General features: G+C 41.1%; 2 protein-coding genes across 5 annotated transcripts in view; one reads left to right on the top strand and one right to left on the bottom strand.

The window, feature by feature from the left end:
• Nucleotides 1-23,871, top strand: part of ACACA (acetyl-CoA carboxylase alpha) — a 280,594-nt gene that overhangs the window by 15,214 nt on the left and 241,509 nt on the right. For 2 of the 4 annotated variants that reach the window (XM_058703420.1, XM_058703418.1), the window contains exon 1: nt 22,893-23,166. The exons of the other annotated variants lie outside the window; for them this stretch is intronic. The gene's annotated coding sequence lies outside the window, so the exon portion shown is untranslated. Of the gene's footprint in view, nt 1-22,892; nt 23,167-23,871 lie in introns of those variants that run through there. 4 annotated transcript variants of the gene reach the window in all.
• C16H17orf78 (chromosome 16 C17orf78 homolog) lies at nt 1,953-16,799 on the bottom strand. Its single transcript, XM_058704881.1, is given in 6 exon segments — nt 1,953-3,745; nt 7,226-7,336; nt 7,780-7,898; nt 8,887-9,033; nt 14,653-14,734; nt 16,743-16,799. Coding segments are annotated over 6 exon segments (594 nt in total). The 3' UTR covers nt 1,953-3,667.

Genomic DNA, 23,871 nt, shown 5'->3' with positions numbered 1-23,871 from the left:
TCTCTGCCTCTCCCCCGCTTATACTGTCTCTCTCTTTCTCTCAAAGTAAACTTAAAAGAAATTTTAAAGTGAAGAAACAGCAAAACAGGGATATAAAATTGTTGTATATTTTAAGTCTTTATATTGAACAAAGTTATGCTTTTAACACACGGTCGCAACTATTAATGTGATTCAGCAATACCTTTAAAAGTTTAAATTGGAGGTTTCTGTGAATGTGCCTTCTCTGTCCTAAGCAATTACCCGCCTCAATCTGTGGGCCTGTCAGAAAGTATTGGGGTTACTTAGGCCCTTCAAAAAGGTGGAATGACTTCCAGCCTTCTCAACTTTAAGACTTGAAAAACAGCATGACTTAATACTTGTGCCAACTAGGGTACCTGGCTGACTCAGTTGGTAGAGCATGTGACTCTTAATCTCAGAGTTGTGGGTTCAAGCCCCATGTTGGGTGTAGAGATTTCTTTAAAAGTAAAGAAAGAAAAATCTAGGGGCTGGCTCAATCAGTAGAACATGTAACTCTTGATCTTGGGGTCATGAGTTTGAGCCACATTTGGGCATAGAGATTACTTAAAAAATAAAAATAAAAAAAATACTTGTGCCAACTAGAAACATTCCAGTAATATGTTAGTCAAAAAAGAGGAACAGGTTTAAAAAATAGTTTTTTATGTTTATTTACTTTTGAGAGAGGGAGAGAGAGAGAGAAGGTGAGCAGGGGAGGGGGAGACACACAGTCTGAAGCAGGCTCCATGCTCTGAGCTGTTAGCGCAGAGCCCAATGTGGGGCTTGAACTCACGAATGGTGAGATCATGTCCTGAGCCAAAGTCAGACACTTAACCAACTGAGCTACCCAGGTGCCCCAAAAGCAGAACAAGTTGAGAATGGTATGCAGAATAAGATATTTGTGAATCATGTCTTTTATATGTATGTGTATATATTTATAATATCTATAAAGAGATGTGTCAAAGTATTAGCTAGTTATCCCTGGGAGGGAGGATTAGGTATGATTTCTTGTTTTGTTTTTTTTTTTTAATTCTTTGGCCTTCCAGTATTTCCTAAAAATTTTTATAATAAGAATGTACTTTAATAATCAAGAAACAATGTGTGGTAATGTAATGAGAATGAATTTGCAATAAAAGTCGTGCTGATTTGGGGCACCTGGGTGGCTCAGTTGCTTAAGCGTCCGACTTCGGCTTAGGTCATGATCTCATGGTTTGTGGGTTTGAGTCCCACATCAGGCTCTGTGCTGACAGCTCAGAGCCTGGAGCCTGCTTTGGATTCTGCGTCTCCTTCTTTGATCCTCCCCCATTCACGCTCTGTATCTCAGTCTCTCAAAAATAAATGTTAAAAATCGTGCTGGCTTGTTACTTCCCAGAGGAATAATTGGCATTCCTTAGAAACAGTGTTTTATTGAGTCTAACTGAGCCTCTAGTGGTGACAGGGAGAACCATGCCTTGCTGTGAAAGGATCTACAGACTAAAATTCACATCCCAGAGTCCATGTGAGAGTTCTCCCTTCCCTTCTGTCTCTCCCATCTCTCAGGTGTTTTTTTTTTTTTAATTTTTAAATGTTTATTTATTTTTGAGAGAAAAACAGAGTGTGAGTGGGGGAGGGGCAGAGAGAGAGAGGGAGACACAGGATCCAAAGCAGGTTTCAGGCTCTGAGCTGTCTGCACAGAGCCTGATGTGGGGGCTCGAACTCATGAGCTGTGAGATCATGACCTGAGCCAAAGTCGGACACTCAACCAACTGAGGAGTCACCTTGGCACCCCACCCACCATCTCTCAGTTTTTAAAGATCTCTACTGGTAATTGGGATTCAAAACTGTTAACTAATTAGGGAGTCAGAAAATCCTCAGAGGAACCTTGCATTGTTGGAGGAAACCAGTTGTTCCCAAAGCAAAATAAACCATTTTTATTCCATCAGCGGATTTTTTTTAAGTGTATTTATTAGAGAGCGAGAGCTTGAGTGGGGGAGGGGCAGATTGAGGGAGAGAGAGAGAATCCCAAGCAGACCCCACACTGTCAACACAGAGCCTGATATCTGGCTGACCAGGGTAAGATCATGACCTGAGCCAAAACCCAGAGTTGGATGCTTAACCTACTGAGCCACTCAGGCGCCCTCCCTCAGTGAATTTCTATAAAGTCAGTACAGATGTTACCCAATTATACTCTTGCAGAAGAGTTAAGAAGGGTAAACTTTGCTACAGTTTTTGCCTCCTGGGGAACCTCATGTTTCTGGGTTAAAGGATATTCTGCCGTGGGTGAGTCTGGGAAGGGTGAAGATGAATGTAGGCATCCGTCCTAGACCAAAAGCTTCTCAAGTATAGAATATTTTTTTAATCGTCCTTCCTGGTGGTGTGGGGAAGGAGCAAGCTTCCCCTCCCCTGCCCCCTACCATCTCATGGTTAGACGGAGCCACAGATGGCAGGATAAACTGGAGGCGATGTTATGAATCAGTGGTGGGATGCAAATAACATACTCACTTATCCAAACAGCAGCCCCAGTGCTCTGTCTACCTACTGTATTTGCAAAACTTTCATTTTCCATGCTTTGTATCTGTTCCATCTCTTCCAGGATCCGCTTGAATCTCAAATCAGGGCTCAGGACAAGATATTTTCCCTTGTTGGTATTGTTTTGAGAATCACTTTTTTGGACGGTACTTGAAGTGAAAGAGAGAAGGATACAATTTGTGTGTGGTTTTTATCAGAGAACTAAGAAAACAGAATTAACTTAGAAACACAGGTACATTTCACCAAAGTGAAATGGAATGGTTTCAAGACACTTATAATAAAAGCAAAACAACAGTTTATCCCTCCTGGTGTTCCTTTTTTTTTTTTTTTTTTTTTTTTTAACCTGTTCCCTTTAACATCAGCTGGTCCTGCTTCCTCACCAGACTCTTACTTGAGCAGGTCAGACTTTCTCAGAGGCTTTGTAAGAAAGATCATCATAGTTGTCTTGCTCTGGAATCCTTGTTCAAAATATACACAGCTCACCATTACATGTAGGGTGTAATGTCAGGCCCACTTGGAAGAGTTGTGGATTATCAGGAGACCTCACATGTGTCCTATTTGTATGCAGTCCCTGAGCCCCTTGGGGATGACTTAGAAGGAGGACTTCTGGAATGCTCAGGGTTATACTCCCCTCACCAGTGTGTGGATAGCTACATGTGGTGGCAGAGGTTAAGGCATAACCCTATGAACATCAGCTTGGGAACACAGGAACCCCCCACCCTAAGCTGGTTGAGAGCCAGTGAGCATGAAATGAACTGTGAGGTTAACAGAGGAGTTAGTGAACTGTACCACACTAGTGGCTGCTTTGCCCGCTTCCTTGGAGGCTATGTTTAAACCTTTTGTCAAAGAGAGCAATGGGTCCATTCATAGTGCTCAGAGGGAAGACTTTTTGTTCTCATTGGATGGGATGAAAAGATACCCAATTTTGGTGGATGGACAGAGTGAATCTCAGAGGCTTGTGACTAAGTCAGTAGCAATGGCTTGAGAGTAAGTCTGACTGCTAAGCCCAGGCTCCTTCTTCATTGGTGTGGCATTGCTGTTTGCTTGTAATGTCCTCGCTGAAGATACGAGTGTAAAATTCAGAAGAACCTGCCGACATTGGTTAATAATAGGGAGAAGTCAGTGTAGTATCCTCCATTCAATGTGTGAAGCAGAGAAGAACTTTTCAGAAGTATGTCTCATGGATGACAGTGATCCCTGCAGCTCTCTTTGGACTTGATGACTTGGGAGCATCTCATCCAACCTAGAGATTGAAAGGAAATATGAGAGATAAAGAAGAATGCAAATGGGTATTTCTTCATGTACCAACAAAGAGATGGCTTAATACAAAACCCCATTTAATTCCAAGTACACATCATTTTCCCTTTTTGTTAGCCAGTAATTCTACAAAAAGTTATTGTATTTACACTGAGAAAGTATCAGCAAGGCGCACTTATGCATGAGAACCTACAATTGGTTGGGCCCTATAAGCCTCTAGCAAAGAGCCCATCCACCCCTTGCTTAACCTGTTTGCCTTGAATGGAAAAGGCCCTGAGTGTGGATCTACTTTGGATCCCAGATGTACAGGGATTCTACTTCATTTCTTGAATCAGACCCACAAAATCTCACTGTTTGAAAAGAGACAGATCTGAGTCTCTGTGGACCAAATATTTTTTACTAATCCCATTCTATTCTTGGTATATCTGATTCCATGTCCCATCTGATTTTCTGTGTACTTTCTAGATGCTTAGCTATTATGAATATAGACTATGAGCCTCTTAAATATAGGGAACTTGGCACATAGAAGGCTTTCAGTAAATTTCAGTATAGGACTAAAAGACCCAGATTTTAGTTCTGTTTCTACGAGCTGTGTGTCACATAAACCTCTTTGAGCCTGAGTTTAAGTATTTTTTTTTTTTAACATTTTTTATTTATTTTTTTGGGACAGAGAGAGACAGAGCATGAACGGGGGAGGGGCAGAGAGAGAGGGAGACACAGAATCGGAAACAGGCTCCAGGCTCCGAGCCATCGGCCCAGAGCCTGACGCGGGGCTCGAACTCACGGACCGCGAGATCGTGACCTGGCTGAAGTCGGACGCTTAACCGACTGCGCCACCCAGGCGCCCCAACCTGAGTTTAAGTATTAATAAAATGTTGATACCTACTCTATCACAGTTTTTGTGAGGCTCAAATGAGGTAATGTCTATAAAATTGCTTATTCTTTTTATTAATTCCTTTATCATTTAGTAGCTTATTTTGTTGATGAGAGAAATTCAATCCATGTTGCTACTGCATGGTTATCTCTAACTCTGGACTAGACTTTTGATTACCGTTCAGGCCTATATCTTCCAGTGCTTAATAGAAATGATAATGCAGATTAAATAACTGAATATACGTCATCTGATTAAATCATACTAATTTACATTAGCTCATCATCCAAGATTAGCAGAAACAGAATTATAGAAAATATTAACCTACACCAGAGCTGACAAGTAAGTTGGCATTGGGTACCTGAAGCACTGTGATAAGAAATATTCTGATACCAGGGTACCTGGGTGGCTTGTTCGGTTGAGCGTCCGACTTTGGTTCAGGTCATGATCTCACAGTTCGTGAGTTCAAGCTCCGTGTCGGGCACTGTGCTGACAGCTCAGAGCCTGGAGCCTGCTTTGGATTCTGTGTCTCCCTCTCTCTCTCTGCCCCTCCCCTGCTCACGCTCTGTCTCTCTCAAAAATGAATAAACTTAAAAAATATTTTTAAAATATTCTGATAGCATGCCTAGGTGAAAAGAGTGTTGTGCTTGAATTTTATTTTATTTATTTTTTAATGTTTTATTTATTTTTGAGAGACAGACTCTGAGCATGAGCAGGGGAGGAGCAGAGAGAGAGAGATGGAGACAGAATCTAAAGCAGACTCCAGGCTCTGAGCTGTCAGCACAGAGTCCGATGTGGAGCTCGAACCATGAGGTTATGACCTGAGCCAAAGTCAGATGGTCAATTGACTGAGCCACCCAGGAGCCCCTGCTGTACTTGAATTTTAAAGATTGAGATATAATTTACACATAACATTGTGTAAGTTTGTGTACAACATGTTGACTGCATACCTTTATATACTGCAATATGATTACCATTGTAACAGTTCTATTATGTTATATAATTATTGGTTCTTTTTGTGGTAAAGACATTTAAGATCTAGTCTGTTTGCAATTTTGAAGTATATAATACATTATTGTTGACTGTAATCACTATGCTATGTGTTAGATCTCCAGAACTTATTCAGCTTCTAGTACACTGTGCTGGATTATTTGTTTAAAGTTTTAAAATTTATTTTGAGAGAAAGTGAGCAGGGCAGAGGCAGAGAGAGAGAGAGAGAGAGAGAGAGAGAGAGAGAGAATGAATGAGCATGGAGCCTGACACAGGGCTCGATCTCACAAACTGTGAGATCATGACCTGACCTTAAATCAAGAGTTGGATGCTTAACTGACTGAGCCACCCTGGCGCCCCCATCTTTAATTTTAAAAGTATCAGAGACCTCATCTTAGCAAGGATTGTGGATGTTGTAGAGAAGACACACATCACTGTCTAGAATTGAAAGGCTGAGTACACTTCTGGCAGGGAAACTGGCTTTAAAGCAGCCATGCTGAAAGAGTGGTGTTGTGTCTGTTTTAGACCCCAGAGGGCAATATGAGCTTATGATGCTGTCAGGAAACCCAAGGGCTGGGAGGAAAGAAGCTGCTTTGCTAAGTATTCAAACTTTGCAGTGCAGTGGTTCCTAAACTTTGTTGTATATATGAGTGTTATCTAGGAGCAGGGATGGATACGTATGCTGTGGGTTCTGAACTCATAAAATTTGAGGGTACCCTTTTTAAAGAAAAAGAATACAAATTTTAAAAATACAAAGTTAGATACAAGCTTTATACAAGTCCCATGGGGCCTGAAGTTTAAGCTTCATTAATTTCACAGTAAATCCACTTCTACTTAGGGAGCTTGTTAAAAATCTTAAAAGTAAAGGGGCGCCTGGGTGGTTCAGTCAGTTGAGTGTCTGACTTTGGCTCAGGTCATGATCTCATGGCTCATGAGTTCAAGTCCCATGTCAAGCTCTGTGCTGACAGCCTGGAGCCTGCTTCGGATTCTGTGTCTCCCCCTGTCTCTGCCTCTCTCTTGCTCTCTGTGTCTCTCTGTCTCAAAAATAAATAAACATTAAAAAATATATTTTAAAAAATCTTAAAAGTAAGATTCCTGGCCCCACTCTAGACATTCTGATTGATTGTAGCTGAGGCTCAGAAATAATGTATTTTCAATAAGTACCCTATTTTGTTATGGCTGGGCTGATGTCTGTTTTTTTTTTTTTAATTTTTTTTTTAACATTTGTTTATTTTTGAGAATCAGAGACAGAGCATGAGCATGGGAGGGGCAGAGAGAGAGAGGGAGACACAGAATTCTAAGCAGGCTCCAGGCTTTGAACTGTCAGCACAGAGCCTGACATGGTACTCGAACTCACAGACTGTGAGATCATGACCTGAGCCAAAGCTGAACGCTCAACTGACTGAGCCACCCAGGTGCCCATGGCTGGGCTGATGTTAAGAAAACAAAACAGTAGTACAAATACCTACCTATTTCCTGACACATAAAAGAATTAGCAACATTTGCTTCATAACTGAAACAACTTCCTGTCTCCCAGCATGTGTATATTAACCTCATTTTTTCCCAGCAAAAGACGTAAACCCTACAGAGACCACTTTCCTTCTTGGGTTGAAATTCAAGCTGGGATTCAGCTGCCTCAGGTTCCTGGCCTTCCTTCCTTTGCCTTCTGCACAACCTCTGGCATTGGCATAGCTCTCTGGCTCCTCGGCATTGACCCTGAAGGGAGAAAATGGTGTTAATTTCAGGTGGCTTGTATGCATTTGGTTATTTTCCAAACCTCCTGTCAGGGCATTTAAAGAAAATCATCTTTTTTAAAGAAAATATTCAGTCCCATTGGATCTTTCCTCCTGAGAGAATGTCCAAATACAACAGAGGAAAGGAACTCAAATTTAGCAAGCACCTCCTATGTGCCAGGTGCCTTTCACACAGGATCTTAATTAAAAATGCCATGAGAGGCTAATATCACTAGTCCCATTTTACAGATGAGCCAAATGACATTGGAGAAGTCAAGCAACTTTCTTAAAGCCACTCAGCCTAGTGAGTGTGAGTGGCAGGTCTACTCCAAAGTCCATGCTTTTTTCATTATGCCAACCTGCCTTTGGAACAGAAGAAAGTCTTTATAGATCAAGTCCAGGGACTCCATACATCAACAAACTTACAGGGCATGGGACTTCAAAAATGGCAAACACTATAATGGCGACTCCACTAAACAACAGGGAAACAGCAATCAGAAATTTGATCACAGTACTCCATTTCTGCCTCTTCTCTAGATTCTCCTCTATGTCTAAAAGGAGAGAGATGAGTAGAAGAGGGAGAAGAGAGAACCTGAGAGAGGGAAGTGATTGACCCTCTGACTTGAAGGTCTTCTGGCTCCTCAGATTACTAGGCCCAGCCTGATTCAGAGGCAATAGACTGGATTTCCAGTTCAGACTCAAGAGTCAGGTGTGGGGTGGGCATCATGGGTGCTGCTCTAACCTTCTTTTCAGCCTCTTCGCAATAAGTCACCTTCTCTGGGATTTGAGATTTGTCATAACCAAGTAGGAATGATTCTTGGCATTGCTTTCAGGGAAGGAAGAGGGGTGGGTGCACAGCAGTTCTGAACTTGTCTTTCAACAACTCCCTCTCAGGGTCTCTCCCCTTGTGCTTGACCGACACACTGTATGTGATTAGAAAATCACCTTTCCCATGCTCCTCTTGGCTTTAGTAAGGGATGAGGAGGAACAAAGGTGAATTGGCATTGCTTTTGGGTCAAAAGGCAAACTTGGGGCAAGTGGTTCATATGCATTGTTATTATTAATGTTATATTTACGTTTCTCCTGTTGGAACTGGGATGTAACCTAACCTGAAATCTACAGAATTTGTGTCATGGCCAATTTAGGGAGAGCCATTTCCTAAAAACAGTGCAGATGAAAATATGCTCTTGGTTGTTGTCCTCACTGTAATGATGCTTAGTGTTTAAATGTTGTCTGCCTGTACATGCAATTGCTGGAATCACCTACCACACAAATACAATTCATTCTGTCCCTAAATCTGGCTGCAGGCTCACTTGTGTGGAAGTAAAAGCTTATTAATGGTGTCAAACTATTTCTGGGATCTTCTTTATAGAGAAGGTGATTTTTTTCCATAAGAAATGGAGTGATTTTTCTAGTGTAAACTCCATGTAACTTCTCAACCCCCCAAAAAATCCTAGAAGACCCAAACTTATGTTGGGGCTAAAAATGTTTCTTTTCCTTTCTGTTCTTGTCTCACCCCTACTTATTCTGTACCTTGTTTCAAAGGGCTAGAAAAATCAATATTTGTAGTTTTCTCTCCTTCTTTATTCCCAGGAGTTATGGAGGTGGTGGTGGGAAAAGTCTCTGATGCAGTCCCCATCACTTCATAGACCTTACATTGGGATGTCCCTGGTAAACAAGCTATAAAACAAGAAAGAAGCAATGAAAAGACAACCAAGAAAACTTCATCCTGCCTTTGCTGTACCTGACAAAACCTTATCTCTACCCAGCTGATACTAAACTTCTAATGTGGCCCCATTGATCTGTCCATAGGTTTAGGGTGTGGACACAAAATATGCCAAGAATAAATGAGGACAGAGATATGGAGTAAATCCCCATGAGGCTTTGACTAACGTAGGATCAGAGTGAGGGAGTAGACCATACCTTGTTTATCATTCTTCAGCCTGTAATAATAATGATGGAGGGTGTAACACTGTTGAAATTTTTCTCCTTTTTTTTTTTTTTTTAATTTTTTTTAACATTTGTTTTTGAGACAGAGAGAGAGAGAGCATGAACAGCGGAGGGTCAGAGAAAGAGGGAGACACAGAATCCGAAACAGGCTCCAGGCTCTGAGCTGTCAGCACAGAGCCCGACGCAGGGCTCAAACCCATGGACCGCGAGATCATGACCCAAGCCTAAGTCAGACGCTCAACCGACTGAGCCACCCAGGCGCCCCTGAAAGTTTTCTCCTTTAAAAAAGTTGGCTCCAAAGTCCAAGGGATGATGTGAAATACCATAATTTGCCTTAATGACTGCTGCAAGTCTGTCTGACTAGAGTCTAAGTCAACTACTTTGAGAGCAGTTTGGGGAAAGCAGAGAGAACTGGAGGAAGGAAAGACCACCCAGCTTCATGCACTCCTCAATTTCATTCTTTCAGAAAGCAAATATTTTTAAATGCTATCTATTCTGTACCAGGGCTGCTTCAGTACTTTGGCTATATCAGTTGGATGCATTGGAGCAAGGGAACAAGCAACGGGGAGGGAAGGTTGAGGGGAGACTGGGAAACAGATGACAATAAATACAGTAAACCTTATGGTATGTTAGAAGGGAGTAAGTGCTACTAAAAAGAAAAAAGGCATAGCAAGGTAAGGGAGCAGTCTGGGGGAGTGAGTGGGCAGTGGCTGGGCAACCTGTGATACAGGCTGGTTTCGTTGAAAAAATAAGAAGTAAGCCAAGACTTACAGGAGGTGAGGGATTGGCTAAGCACAGGCCTAGGAAAGCAGTGACCTAGGGGGAGTGATGTGGGCCCTGAGGCAGAATGAGTGTGTCTGACATATTATAGTTTTAGAGTAAAAACAAGGAGGCCAGTGAGATTGGAATGGAGTGAGTACAGAGCACTGTAGTAGGGGACGAAATTTCTAAAGGAAATGGGCCTATATCAGGAGACTTGGAGGCTAGTTTAAGGACTTTGGCTTTTATTCAGATTGAATGGGGATCCATCGCAAGGTTTTGAGCAGAGGAGTGATGGTTGAGTTTGTTTTTAAAAGGATCACTAGACTGCTATGTTAGACTATAGGAGGCAAGGGTCAAAGCAGAGTAACCTGTTAGGAAGCTATTGCAGAAATCCAAATGAAAGACGATGGTGACTTAAACCAGCTGTGGAAGTGTTGAGACATGTATGGATTCTGGCTGTTGTCTGGTACTAACTTCACTTGGCTCCAGAATTGACCTACTCCAATTCATACACTGGTTCGTTCCTATTTCATTTTTAATGGTGTCTTATCACTGCTTATTAAGGTCTGTAAGTCCTACTTGACTTTTCTAAATTACTTTCCCAAGTCTTGATTAAGTCCATGTGAAAATGATAGTTGTTGACTTCAGAGGCCAGTGGCCAGAGTACTGGGCACTGCACATGAAATTACAAAGGAAGGAATAGTCCCTGATTTCACTTTAATCAGGAAGACAGTGTTGGCAAAGATAGGCAGAGATGGAGAGCAAACAGGTTCAAAAGGAAAAACGAAATTATATGAAGTATTTTCAGCACGGTGCCAGTCAGTTCTCCGAAGTGATAACGTGTTCATGAGACAGAGGAGATGGAAGATAAACAAATCTCACTTTGGACAAGTCACATAAGTGCCACATGTTTTGGTTTCCTTTCTCTGTAAGATGGTTATAATAAAGTAATTCTTGGTCTACCTATTTCACGGGGTAATGTGAAGATCAGAAACAAAAATGAGGAAGCGTGTGTGAAAACACTTTGCAAACTTTGTGATATTATGACTGAAAGAGAAGGAAAAACCTAGTGATCCTCTAGTAGAACTGTGCCCTCTAGCCACAGGGATAATAGTATTTCAATATGGCATGTCTTCCTACCTCCTTGGAGTCCCTGTTTCAGAGTCTACTTAAATTAGCTTCATCTGTCAGTGTATTTTCAGTTCTGCCTAAGCTTTGAAATTAACGTCCATCTATGTTGGCAGTTCTTGTAAGTCTCATCTGTTAGGTAATTGAGCATTTAGGTGGAGGACATCTGTAAATCCAAGCACTCCATTCCCAGTGATGCTGGAGTTGCAGTATTACGTTTTCTTTAGCTAAGGATATTTGAGCAAGACTGCCCCTTTAAGGGCATACAAACTCCAAATGTATGAAATGGATAATTTAGGAGATGAGATGATGCTTTACTTTATCATAAAAGAATTTATGTTAAATAGGGAACATTAGGTATATATATTTAAATGGAAATCTCTCTTGGAGATTTTTCTGTAATAATATAAAGAGCTTATTTGGCAGGCCTTACATAATTCTGTTGAGTTTGTGCTTCAGACCTGAACCTCCCTTTTTATATCTAGAAATTATATCATCTGGCCAAATCTATTCTACAGCTGTAGAAACTAAGCACTGGGAGAAATTAAGTAACTTGTCAGAAATGATCATTAATAACAGAATAAACACTCATTTGGTGATATTCCTTCTATACCCCAGTGTCACATGGGGTTAACAATCATTAGGAGTTAGTTCACACTAATCAAATTCCAAAGAGCCAATCGATATACTAAATCTGTATACTACAGTTTAAAAAAACTTACATAGGAGAGGTGCTTGGGTGGCCCAGTTGGTTAAGTGTCTGACTCTTGGTTTCGGCTCAGGTCATGATCTCAGCGTCATGAGATCCAGCCTCCATTGGGCTCCTCACTGAGCATGGAGCCTGCTTAAGATTCTCTCTCTCCTTCTGCCCCTACCCTGCACTTGTGCACGCCTACTCTCTCTAAAAAATAATAATAATAAAGTAAAATTTAAAAAATTACATAGGAGAATGTATCCATTAAATGATCAGGTAGGATTTTTCTCTTCTAGGTACCTTGTTCTAAATATATAGGTTCTTTTGAAATCTAATTAGAATTTTTTGACTAATACAGAATCTGAGCAATAAGAACTAGATGGTGTAAATTATCAGTGATAAAGACCTAATGAGTCATCTTTCTCCACCAGAAAGAAATTTTAGAATATTTGTAATAGAGGATCTTTTCCTTGGCCAAATTCCATAAACAGTAATAAATAGTCTTCTTCTTAAATTTTTCTACGTTCCATGTTGAACCACGTCTTCTGACGACTAACTGTTGTAGTACATTCTCATCCTTACAGTTTCAAATTCCTATTTTGTTCTGTGCACATGTTCACAAACTGTCTTCTGATTGTTTCTGGGACAGCTTTCTGTGCAGACTGATGTCAACCATAGTGTTGTAATTTTAGAGGGCATCTCTTTTATGACCTTGTATATTTGACCATTTATTTAATTTTTTTTTAAATATTTATTTTTGAGACAGAGAGAGACAGAGCATGAACAGGGGAGGGCCAGAGAGAGAGGGAGACACAGAATCTGAAACAGGCTCCAGGCTCTGAGCCGTCAGCAGAGAGCCCGACGTGGGGCTCGAACTCACGGACTGTGAGATCATGACCTGAGCCGAAGTCGGACGCTTAACCGACTGAGCCACCCAGGCGCCCCTTAATTTTTATTTCTACCCTACTTGGAGTCTGACATCCTGCCATTCAATGTAAGTTTAAATTCAGAATAGGCAGTTTCACATTTTTAAATGAGTGTTATTTCACAAGTCCATTCACAAGTTGGTTGTTTGGAATTCATCATTGTTCCATAGAAATGTGTTGTGAATAACAATTAGGTCTGCAAACTAATCCATAAACATCCATTTAATCTCTTTGACTGACTCACATAGTGCAGGGTATTAGCTTAAATTCTGCATTCAGGAAGCAATCACCATGCCATGAAGGAAGAAGGAAGAAACATACCCAGGGAAAATTTTTGAATTACATCAGGTTGATCTCTGGCGTCCCTCCACCCCCTTAATCTCCCAGGTTTCCTTGTCCCAAATTTCTAAGAAATAGTTCCCTTAATTGCCTGAGTCCTACAATGCACACTATATCCAAATAAAATCCACCCTGTAGAGAGGGCTCTAGACTCCAGAATGACTTAAATTCACTATTATTGATACCTGCCATTGACTTAAGGGGGCGTGTCAACTGTTAGGAGGAAAACAATCTGGTTGAATTACTTTACATGAATATCAAGTGACCAAAACCTCCAAACACTATCAGAATCTTTAAAAAAATTTTTTTTAATGTTTATTTTTGAGAGGGAGAGACAGAGACAGAATGTAAGTGGGGTAGGGGCAGATATACAGGGAGACACAGAATTTGAAGCAGGTTCCAGGCTCTGAGCTGTTAGCACAGAGCCCGACGCAGGGCTTGAACTCACAGACTACGAGATCATGACCTGAGCTGAAGTTGGACGATTAACCAACTGAGCTAGAATCTTTTAACTTTTTAATAAGAGGGTTCCCCTCCCCGCCACATTGTTACCATATGAACTTAGAAAGCACAATCAGGGGAATGAAAACATTTATGTCATGTGAGGATATATAATTTACAGTACCTAGGCCACATCCCAAGAATCCACTTATTTGCCAATCTCTAGTTCTCTAAACAGATTGTAGTTTTTAAAGTTTTTTTTCCCATTATTCTACCTGGGAACCCTCAGTTTCTCTAAAAGTGTCAAGTTTTATTTTTCCAGCAGTGCAACAGTAGCATTGAGGGGATTGCCTATATGTAAAGGGAAACTGCCAAAACCATAAACTACTTGACAGACAGAAAGAATGGGTAGGGGAAGGAAAGGAGGGGAGAGCAGAGAAACTTAAGGCTGATGTCAAGAACCATTCCCCAGCAGTTGAGAGGGAACAGGCGTTCTCACAGTGTGAGTAGAAATGCAAAATGGAGTGACTGCTATGGAGGGTAATTTAGTAATAGCTATCAAACTTTTTTTGAAAGCTTATTTACTTATTTTGAGAGAGAGAGAGCTAGCGATCAGGGAGGGGCAGAGAGAGAGGGAGAGAGAATCTCAAGCAGGCTCCACACTATCAGCACTTTTCACTGTAAATCTGTGCAGTTTAAGTATTTTACGGTCTGCATTCAATATAAATTAAATTCAAATAACCATTCTCAAAAGAAGACCTATCGGGGCGCCTGGGTGGCTCAATCGATTGAGTGTCTGACAGCTCATGGGTTTGAGCCCAGCGTCAGTCTCTGTGCTGACAGCTCAGAGCCTGGAGCCTGCTTCAGATTCTGTGTCTCTCTCTCTCTTCCTGCCCCTCCCCTGCTTGCACTCTGTCTCTTTCAAAAATAAAACATTAAATTTTTTAAAAAAATAAGATATTTAAGATCTGGGCTGGGAATAGGGGAGATGGGCCTCTTTTAAAGGTACAGAGTATCTGGAATGACAAAATGATTTTTCAGAAAGGGCCCATTCGCTACCTTGCATTAGTACATCCCTTCTCACATCCTTTGGGAAGAGCCCAGGCAGCTGTTCCACATGGCAGCTGCTATCTTTGAGTTCGCCGGGGGGGGGGGGGGGGGGGGGGGGGGGGGCGGGAGGGGAAGAAACAAAAAAAAGGTCAGGATTTACAATTTATTGGGTACTCTTTAGAATTACAAGTATTGGAGAGGGAGATGCAAAAGAATACAGTTCCTTCTCATATAACTTGCAATTGGTGAGATCAAACACTATCAAAAAAGATTTTAGGGGCATCTTGGTGGCTCAGTTGGTTAAGTGTCCGACTTTGGCTCAGGTCACGGTCTCGCGGTTTGTGAGTTCGAGCCCCACATCAGGCTCTGTGCTGACAGCTCGGAGCCTGGAGCTTGCTTTGGATTCTGTGTCTCCCTCTCTCTCTGCCCCTCCCCTGCTCGCTCGCTCACTCTCTCAAAAAATAAACATAAAAGATTTTAACAATATACAAGTAGGAGTTAGCCTAGCTCAAAGAAAACTGAGTACCAATCCATTACATTTAGGGGGAAGAAAAGGTAAAATTGATTTAAATGAAATTAATAAGCTAATGAAAAGACTAATCAACCCATTCCTTCAAGCGCTGCTTATCTCTTCTCCTTGCTCTGCCCTCTTATATTAAAATATTTTTTAATTTCATTTATTTATTTGGAGAGAGACAGAGCACAAGCAGGGGAAAGGCAGAGAGAGGGAGGGAGAAAGAATCCGAAGCTGGCTCCACCTGTCAGCACAGAGCCCAACGTGGGGTCGATCTCACAAACTATGAGATTATGACCCAAGCCAAAATCAAAAGTCAGACATTTAACTGAGTCACCCAGGAGCCCCTGCTTTCTTATATTAAAACTCTTGAGGGACACCTGGGTGGCTCAGTCAATTGAGCATCCGACTCTTGATTTTGGCTTCAGTCATGATCCCAGGGTTGTGAGATCAAGTGCCACATCTTGCTCCTCACTGAACATGGAGCCTGCTTAAGATTGTCTCTCTCTCTCCCGCTCTGCGCCTCTCTCCTGGCCTCAAAAAAACAAAACAAAAACAAAAACAAACAAAACAACAAAACCAACAAAACCCAAACCCTTTTGGAAGTTTATTAAAGGTAACTTTGAACAAGGTATCTCTTCAGGTTTCCATGAAACCATTATAGGTCATAGTTTATGCTTTTGGCACATAACTCACAAGGTGTAGTGAGTTTTCTTCATCTGTTAAATGTACTGAACTGCACTTTGAATGCTACATCTTGACTGTTTGGCCTTAACTCTGATTAGGTAATTTCAGAGATGAAATGTTTGGACACTTTGAAAAAAAACATGTTTTAAATAAACAGTTATCAGAGAGCAGCAAATGGTACCATTCCACCCTCCCACCCTTACTCGGACCTTTCCTATCCTAAGAGCATCCCCAACTGTTTGGATGTACCACCTTAGAAAAAGAAAGACAGCATCTTATAAGGGTTATGAATTTGGGAGTCTTAGGTGTTGATAATACTGAAACTGTGACAGCACCCTCCAGTAAAGAAAGCCATCTATCACTGAGAGGACTTTCAATGTTAGTTACATGAATAAGACAGAAGGATGCATCACATTCTCTAAAGACTTCTCAACATGAAACAACTATCTGAGTTAAATAAGTTACAGTCCTGCCTAGAAGAAAGAGAATACGGGGGATGACCGTAAAATATCACCTACTGAATAGTGGCTTTATTTCTATCTGGTAGAATGGACCCGCAAACACATTCTAGGGCTCTCTGGATTTTCTTAGATACGAGGTTACAGAAATGCTTTTCTTTCTTTCTTTCTTTCTTTCTCTCTTTCTTTCTTTCTTTCTTTCTTTCTTTCTTTCTTTCTTTCTTTCTTTCTTTTAGAGTTTATTTTGAGAGAGACAGAGTGAGTGGGGGAGGGGCAGAGAGAGAGAGAGGGAGAGAGGGAAACAGAGGATCCAAGGCTGGCTCAACACTGACAGCAGTGAGCCCAATGCGGGGCTCGAACCCATGAACTGCAAGATTATGACCTGAGCTGAAGTTGGACACACTCAACTGACTGATCCACCCAGGCTCCCTGTTCTTACCTTTCTTGCTAACATCACAGAATATAATGATTAGGCTGAAAACCAAGATGGTATCCATGTTAGCTTGAGCACATGCTTCTTAAATAGCCCCTTAGTTTTCATGCTAGGTGCTCTTACTGCCCTGGAACCAAGTTTGACCCTGGGAGAGTCTGGTTCCACCCTAACTATTTTGCCCCATTCCCTAAGACCTAGTAATAGAGGTGATTGGAGAGAGGACCAAATGTGCCTATTAATGATTGACTCAAAAAGTCTTCCTCTGACTTCACTGCTGGTGCCAACATAAGGAACTGTAATTACCTAGAGGTTTCCCTAGAATGAAGGACATAAACACTCAGTAATAAGGTTTGCAAATGCTTGCAGATGGACACATAGACATTCACGTGCATGCTCACTGACACAGGCTTACAGATTTATACACTGACATTAAGAGATGTAGAGATTTCTATTAAGCAAGGTGATTTCAAGACTAGAGCAGGAAACTAGGACTGAATGAGTTAGTGAATTATATGGGAGAGAGCACTGGACTAGGAATTGATAGAATTGGGTTTTAGCGTAAGCCCTGTTATTAACTATGCCACCTTGAGAAACTTGCTTGAGTTCTCTAAATCTCAGTTTTCTCCTCTATAACTAGAGAATTCCAAACAAATAATCCCTAGAATTTATTCAGTTACATGCATAAACTCGCATTAGCACAAACATACCTACCGAGTTTTTCACATTTTCACACCCCTGAATAGTGAAGTGAGTATAGGTAGACCACATTGCACCATGACTGTTGCATTGAGAGGTGGTGAGGAAGTGCTAAGAACACTGGGAGAGTGATTCTGTCTGAAGTTTGGGAAGGCTTTCCTAGACAGATGACTGTTGTTGAGGATTTTTCTTTTTTTTTTTTTTAAGTTTTATTTATTTGGGAGGGGGGCAGAGAGAGAGAGAATCCCAAGCAGGCCCTATGCTGTCAGCACAGAGCCTGACATGGGGCTTGAGCTCATGAACTGTGAGGTCATGACCTGAGCTGAGATCAAGAGTCAGACACTCAACTGACTGAGCCACCCAGGTGCCCCTGAAAATTCTTCTAAAATTGTGTCTTTTAGCAAAGAGTATATATATATATATATATATATATATATATATATATATATATATATATCTAGTATACTCTGTAGACTTTGTGATAGCATAGATAGGTGGATCATACAACAGAAGTGAAGATCTACTCAGATCCTCTGCCTAAGTCAAGAGTCTTTGCAGTCTTTCTACTCACTGTAAATTTAATTGATTGAAGCCAACATAGGTTGGACTATGTGTAAGAAGGTCCTGGAGCCTGACACTCTGATAATGGTGTGAAGGGAGCTTGAGTCAAGGGACTTTCCATGAGGGAGTTCATGAGATCCAAGGCAAATCAGAATTTAGATATTACCCTGTTTCCTGGCATTTTAATTCAGGTTGAAATCTGGCTGAATTTAGCTCAAGGGAAATCTTGATGGGGAAACAGAATGGAAAGAGGTGTCACCAAAGGATAGCATGTTGCCTGAAATGTGGAAGAAGTGCTGAGCTTTCAACCATGGTGCCTTTCACTTGTTTATTCAACAAGTGCTGTGGCCAGCCACTATTCTAGCAGTGAGCCAGACCAAGTCTGTGTTCACATGAAATGATGGGAAGCAGACTATAAACACAGTTGAAAACAAACTAGTGCAGAGGGCTAATGATAATATACAAATGCAAATACAATATAATTAGAGGTTGTGATAGTTGTGAAGTAGCAAACAGGTGATAAGGTGAAGAACTACTAGCAGAGGTTACATTTAGAGTGGTCAGGGCGGACTTCCCTGAGGAGGTGACATCTGAGCTGAGAAAATCGAGAGGGTAGATGGCATAGAAGCCAATAAAGGAGAGTCTTTCAAGGAAGGAATCAGCTGGTCAAATGCTGTGTTGAGGTTGTGTATAATAAAGACCATATCAGTGCATTTGACAATTTTGTGACAGCACTTGCAGCAGAGTGGCGGAAGCAGGAAAGGGCTGAGAGGGAATTGGAGGTGAAAATGTGTATGTAACTTTTTTGAGATGTTTTGCTATGTAAAGGAGCAGAGAGGCCACTGAGTGGAGGGAACATAAGTGCCTCAGATCTTTATTGTTCCAGAGCAACACTGGAACCTAGAGCATTACTTTTTTCCCTGCTGCAGTTGCCGGATTCTCTTAGCAGAGGGCAGGTGGGTAGGGAGAATAAAGGGGCTCCATTGCCTTCCGTGAGTTTCATGATTTTTGCTTACTATTACCTTAACATGATTACGTGATCCTCTGCTCCCTTTTGGTATTAGACACTCTCCCTGCACTGCCCCCCACCGTCTGTCTATTTGAAGTATTCTATAGATTCATTCTTTCCTAGATGCCACATTAGATGCCAGTGCTGCCGCACCCTTGGAGCAGCGGTAGGAAAATATCTAGGGCCACTATTGTCATTCTGTGTCACAAGGTGGCAGAAGAGCTCACTCTTCCCAGAGGAAACCTCGTGCTTGGACAAAGATAAAGTGGAAGAGTTTTCTTTTACCGATTTTTAGACCCTTCCCTTTTTCTTTTGTGTCTCAAAGGCCCAAAAGTCATCCTGCATGTTGGTGTGGCTATACCGTGGGATACAGAGAAGCAAGAGAGCTGTATTAACAAGGCAAAATACCTGGGTCCCTTTCTGTACTACTAGATACTTTGAGTGGTTTTCAAAGTGTCTGGAGTATATGTGGAGGAGAGGATAATCTCTCTTGATCTCCTTTCCCTACAACAAAGATTTCTAATTTAGGAGGGAAAGAAAGCTGTAACATAGGTAAGTTATCTTTTTTTTTCCCGTTTCTTCTTCTTATTTTTTTTTATTATAAGATTCGAAAGTAAGAATAGTATGAAAGCTCTCTTTACAGAGAGGGGGCATTTGAAAGTAGATGCTCTAGGTAAGTTTTCTGATGTGTGCAGGTAAGAGATGTGATTCTGGAAGATAATGGGAAACTAGAACTGGATGGATCAAACGGTGGGTCTGTGGAAGGAGCATTTGTCAAGAAGCCAAGAGGTTTACTAAGTTCTAGATTAGGGTCTGTAATTGACTGAATCACTGTAAGTTACTTAACTTCTCTGGCCTCTGTTTCAGTTTCTTGAGATGGCTAGACAAGATGATTTTGAAACCTCTTACAGCTCTAAAATTACTATTTTAATGCCATGCTCTGCTTCTCTTTCTTTTAAAGGTGCATGCTTTTGTTTGCTTGGTTTGGTTTATTTTAAATTCTTTTATTGTGGAATGTATCATACATATAGAAGAGTATATAGAAAATAAGTGTAATTTTAATTAATAACAACAGTAATAACAATGAGGACAGCATATAGCCATCGCCCAAATTAAGAAATTAAACATTGCCAGTGTCTTAGAAACTGTTTATTTTCTGATCCCACTCATTTCCCTCCTCCCAATCATTTTTCCAAGGTTTTTAAAAGTTGTCAACTGTATGTGTATCACTAAAAATATACTTTTTTTGCCTGCTTTTGAAGTTATATAAATGGATTCATTCTTTATGTATTTTAAGGTATACTTTTTATTATGTATAACACAAAATGGATATACCTCTCTTCGTGTCCTCTCTCAGTCATTACCTACCTTCAGAGTAACCATTATTCAGATTTTTACCACCACAAATGAGTTTTGCCTATTTTTGAACTTTATATAACCAGAAGCATACTCTTTTGTGTCTGGCTTTTTTTTGCTCAACATTATGTTTTTTTTAATTTTAAAGTATATTTATTTATTTTGAGAGAGAGCGAGAGAGTGAGCATGAGCAGGGAAGGGGCAGAGAGAGAGAGAATTCAAAGTAGGCTCCACACTGTCAGCAGAGAGCCAGACGTGGGGCACGAACTCACCAGCCCTGAGATCATGACCTGAACGGAAATCAAGAGTCGGTCACTTAACCGACTGAGCCTCCCAGGCATCCTGCTCAACATTATGTTTGTAAAATTCATCCGTATTTCATTGTAGAATTGTTTGTTTATTCTCATTATTTTATAATATTCCACTGTATTAATATACCACAATTTATGTATCCATTCTACTGCTGAGAGACCTGGGGTTCCCAGTTTTTTACTATAATGAACGATGAACATGGGCACATATGAAAGTTTCTCTGGTGGCTCAGTCTGACTTCAGCTCAGGTCAGAATCTCACCATTCATGAGTTGGAGCCTCGTGTGGAGCTCTATGCTGACAGCTCAGAGTCTGGAGCCTGCTTTGGATTCTGTGTCCCCCTCTCTCTCTGGACCTCCCCCGCTTGCACTCTGTCTCTCTGTCTCTCAAAAATAAACATTAAAAAAAAAATAAAAAAAGAAGAAATTTTCTCTGGAGTATAAATTCAGAAATGGAAGGTGGGTTATAGGGTAGACAGGATATGTTCAGCTTTACTAATTAATGCCAAATTGTTTTCTAAGAGGTTGTCCCCATTTACACTTCTGTCTGCAGTACATGAATGTTCCTGTTGTTCCACATCCTTGCCAAAGAGGCCAAAGAGGCTTTTCAGTGTGGTACAACCATGGGACTCAGAGTACCAGCCTTCCATTGGTTTTCAGAAGCCCAGGCCAGTCACTTCTCCTGTTTGCTTGCTCCCTCCAAATCAGGGTAAAGGATTCAGATTATCCCTAGGTCTCTGATCACATGCTCTATTACACTGGGATATTGGCCTCGGGTGAGTGGGGTGGTGAATTTAATAACATAAAAATTCCTGAATTAAGTGAACATCTGTAGGATATTTTGTTCTTGTACCGAGCACTCATAGGATATAGAAGGGGGCCACAGAAGGAAGAGGGGAAGCGATATTTTCAGTGTGCTTGTTATGTTCCAAGCTCTGTGTTGGAAACTTTACATTTTGGTTATAACATTTAATCCAAAACACAACCTTACAAGGTAGCTCTTATACCTCAGTTTTATAGACAAGGAAACTGTGGCTCAGAAAAGGGGTCATTTGCTCAAGGTCACAGAGCTAATTAGTGACAGAGTCAGGATTGAAAGCCTGGTCTATCTGATTAAAGAGCTCAAATTCTGCAATACAACACAGAGAAGGCAAAGTCCCTGCTGCTCTTGAGGTATTTTGGCTTAGATTGCCAGTTCCAAGAATCAGTTCTTCTCATTTCTGCTTGCCTGTATTGACCCTCAAAATTATGGTATTCAATTGATTGTGGCCAACTCATTCATTGATTTAAACTGTATTTTATTTTCATTCATTTTTGCTTTCCCTTATCTTTCATTTTGCTGTACACATGAGCACAGCAGATCCACTGATGAACAAGATTTGTGTTGGGGACATGGCCTTCTACCTGCTGGTCTAATGTGTTGACCAGAGGTGAGAGTGAAAAAAGACAGGAAGATTGTGAAATCTTCTGGTCCAAGTTATGATATGAGAAAACTTTAAGACTGAAGAAAAGGATGAAAGGAAATTGAATGATGGCTCACTTTTCCTTAAAAATAGAGGCTCAGTAAAATTTACTAATGTATTATATATCATGTTGCATATATAATAATAATGGAGAGTGAGGGTATCTGGGGTAGATAAGCAGAGATCTAAACATGTAGCAGGAAAAAGCTTAGTCTGATATATAAGGAGTAATGTAGACACTGGAGAAGTCTGAAGAGAAAGTGAGGACAAGAGTAGAAAGTAAACTTACCAGGAACATTTTTATTGATTTGCAGGAGAATGAGTTCAGAGATGAGAAGATAATAAAGCTGATCAATATAAAATGTCAAAATCCCAGCATTGGGCAAGACCTAAATGAACCATCTTGTCCATTTTTCTGCCTCTAGGTAAAAGGGCCCTTTAAACTTTCTTTAGCTGTTGAGTTGTGAGCTATGTTGACTTAGGTTTAAAAAAGAAAAGATATTGGGGGTGTCATGGAAGAAGGAGCTAAGGTTAGGTAACTACCAAATATGGATAGAGACTAGGTGTTCAGGACTAGATGACAAGGAGGGAGGGACAACTGAAATGCCTTTTGAAAACCCATGTACCCATGTGAAAACCCAAGTGTCCATGTGAAAACATCGTGGTGAATCTCTACTATGAACTATGTTCTTTGTTGTGTAATCCTACCTTTCATCATCAGAAGCAGACTTATAAAGTGGCTTCCCTGAGGACATTTTCTGACTTCATGGTGTGAAGTTCCCTCAGGCTCTTAAGTCTGGATGAACCTGAATGGCTGACCAGAACAAAGAAGTGTAGTGTTCCATAGTGTTCAGATAAGGCTTTTATGCCTTTTTCCCTTATCTCACAACTGGAGCCACAATTCTGGTCAAGGCACCGACTTTCTTGATGAAGTCTGTCCATCTATAAAAAAGCCAAGTACCTTACTGGAGTCTTTGCCTCCCAGAGGTGACATGAAGACGGATAAGCAGACAGCTGGAACAAAGTGGCCTCTCAGGTACAGAGCTAATCTTTATTTCAGTCAGTGAAGTACTTACTAATATTTATAACCTACACCTACTCTAAGAGCTATAGAGGGGAGTACCAAACTATAAGAAATGCTCTCTGCCTTTAAGATTATTAAAATTCAGTCAGAGAGCTAAAACCAATATACACATAGAAAATTATAGCCAAATAAGTGCTGAACCAGGTGGTCGTGACCAGACTGCTACAGGAATTCAGAGGAGAGATCAGTGGAAGCTGGAGAAGTAAAAGAGATCTTACAGAATATGGGACTTCCAAGGAATAGAAAGATTCAGAAAATAGGAGGTAGGAAGGATGACGTCAGCCAAGGTAAGAATAGATATGGCAGTCTGGGGCACCTGGGTGGCTCAGTTCATTAAGCATCCAACTTCATGATCTCACAGTTTGTGAGTTCCAGCCCCGCATCGGGCTCTATGCTGACAGCTCAGAGTCTGGTTTGGATTCTGTATCTCCCTCTCTTCTCTGCCCCTCCATCACTCACGCTCTGTCTCTCTCACTCTCTAAAATAAAAAACATTAAAAACAATTAAAGGGGCACCTGGGTGGCTCAGTTGGTTAAGCTTCTGACTTCAGCTCAGGTCATGATCTCATGGCTCATAAGTTTGAGCCCGCTCTGTGCTGACAGCTCAGAGCCTGTAGCCTCCTTCTGATTCTGTGTCTCCCTCTCTCTCTGCCTCTCT

The sequence above is a fragment of the Neofelis nebulosa genome, chromosome 16 (genome assembly GCF_028018385.1).
Source record: "Neofelis nebulosa isolate mNeoNeb1 chromosome 16, mNeoNeb1.pri, whole genome shotgun sequence".
NCBI classification, from domain to species: domain Eukaryota; kingdom Metazoa; phylum Chordata; class Mammalia; order Carnivora; family Felidae; genus Neofelis; species Neofelis nebulosa.
Note: the sequence above shows the minus strand (reverse complement) of the source record. Positions and strands in the feature narration are given on the sequence as shown.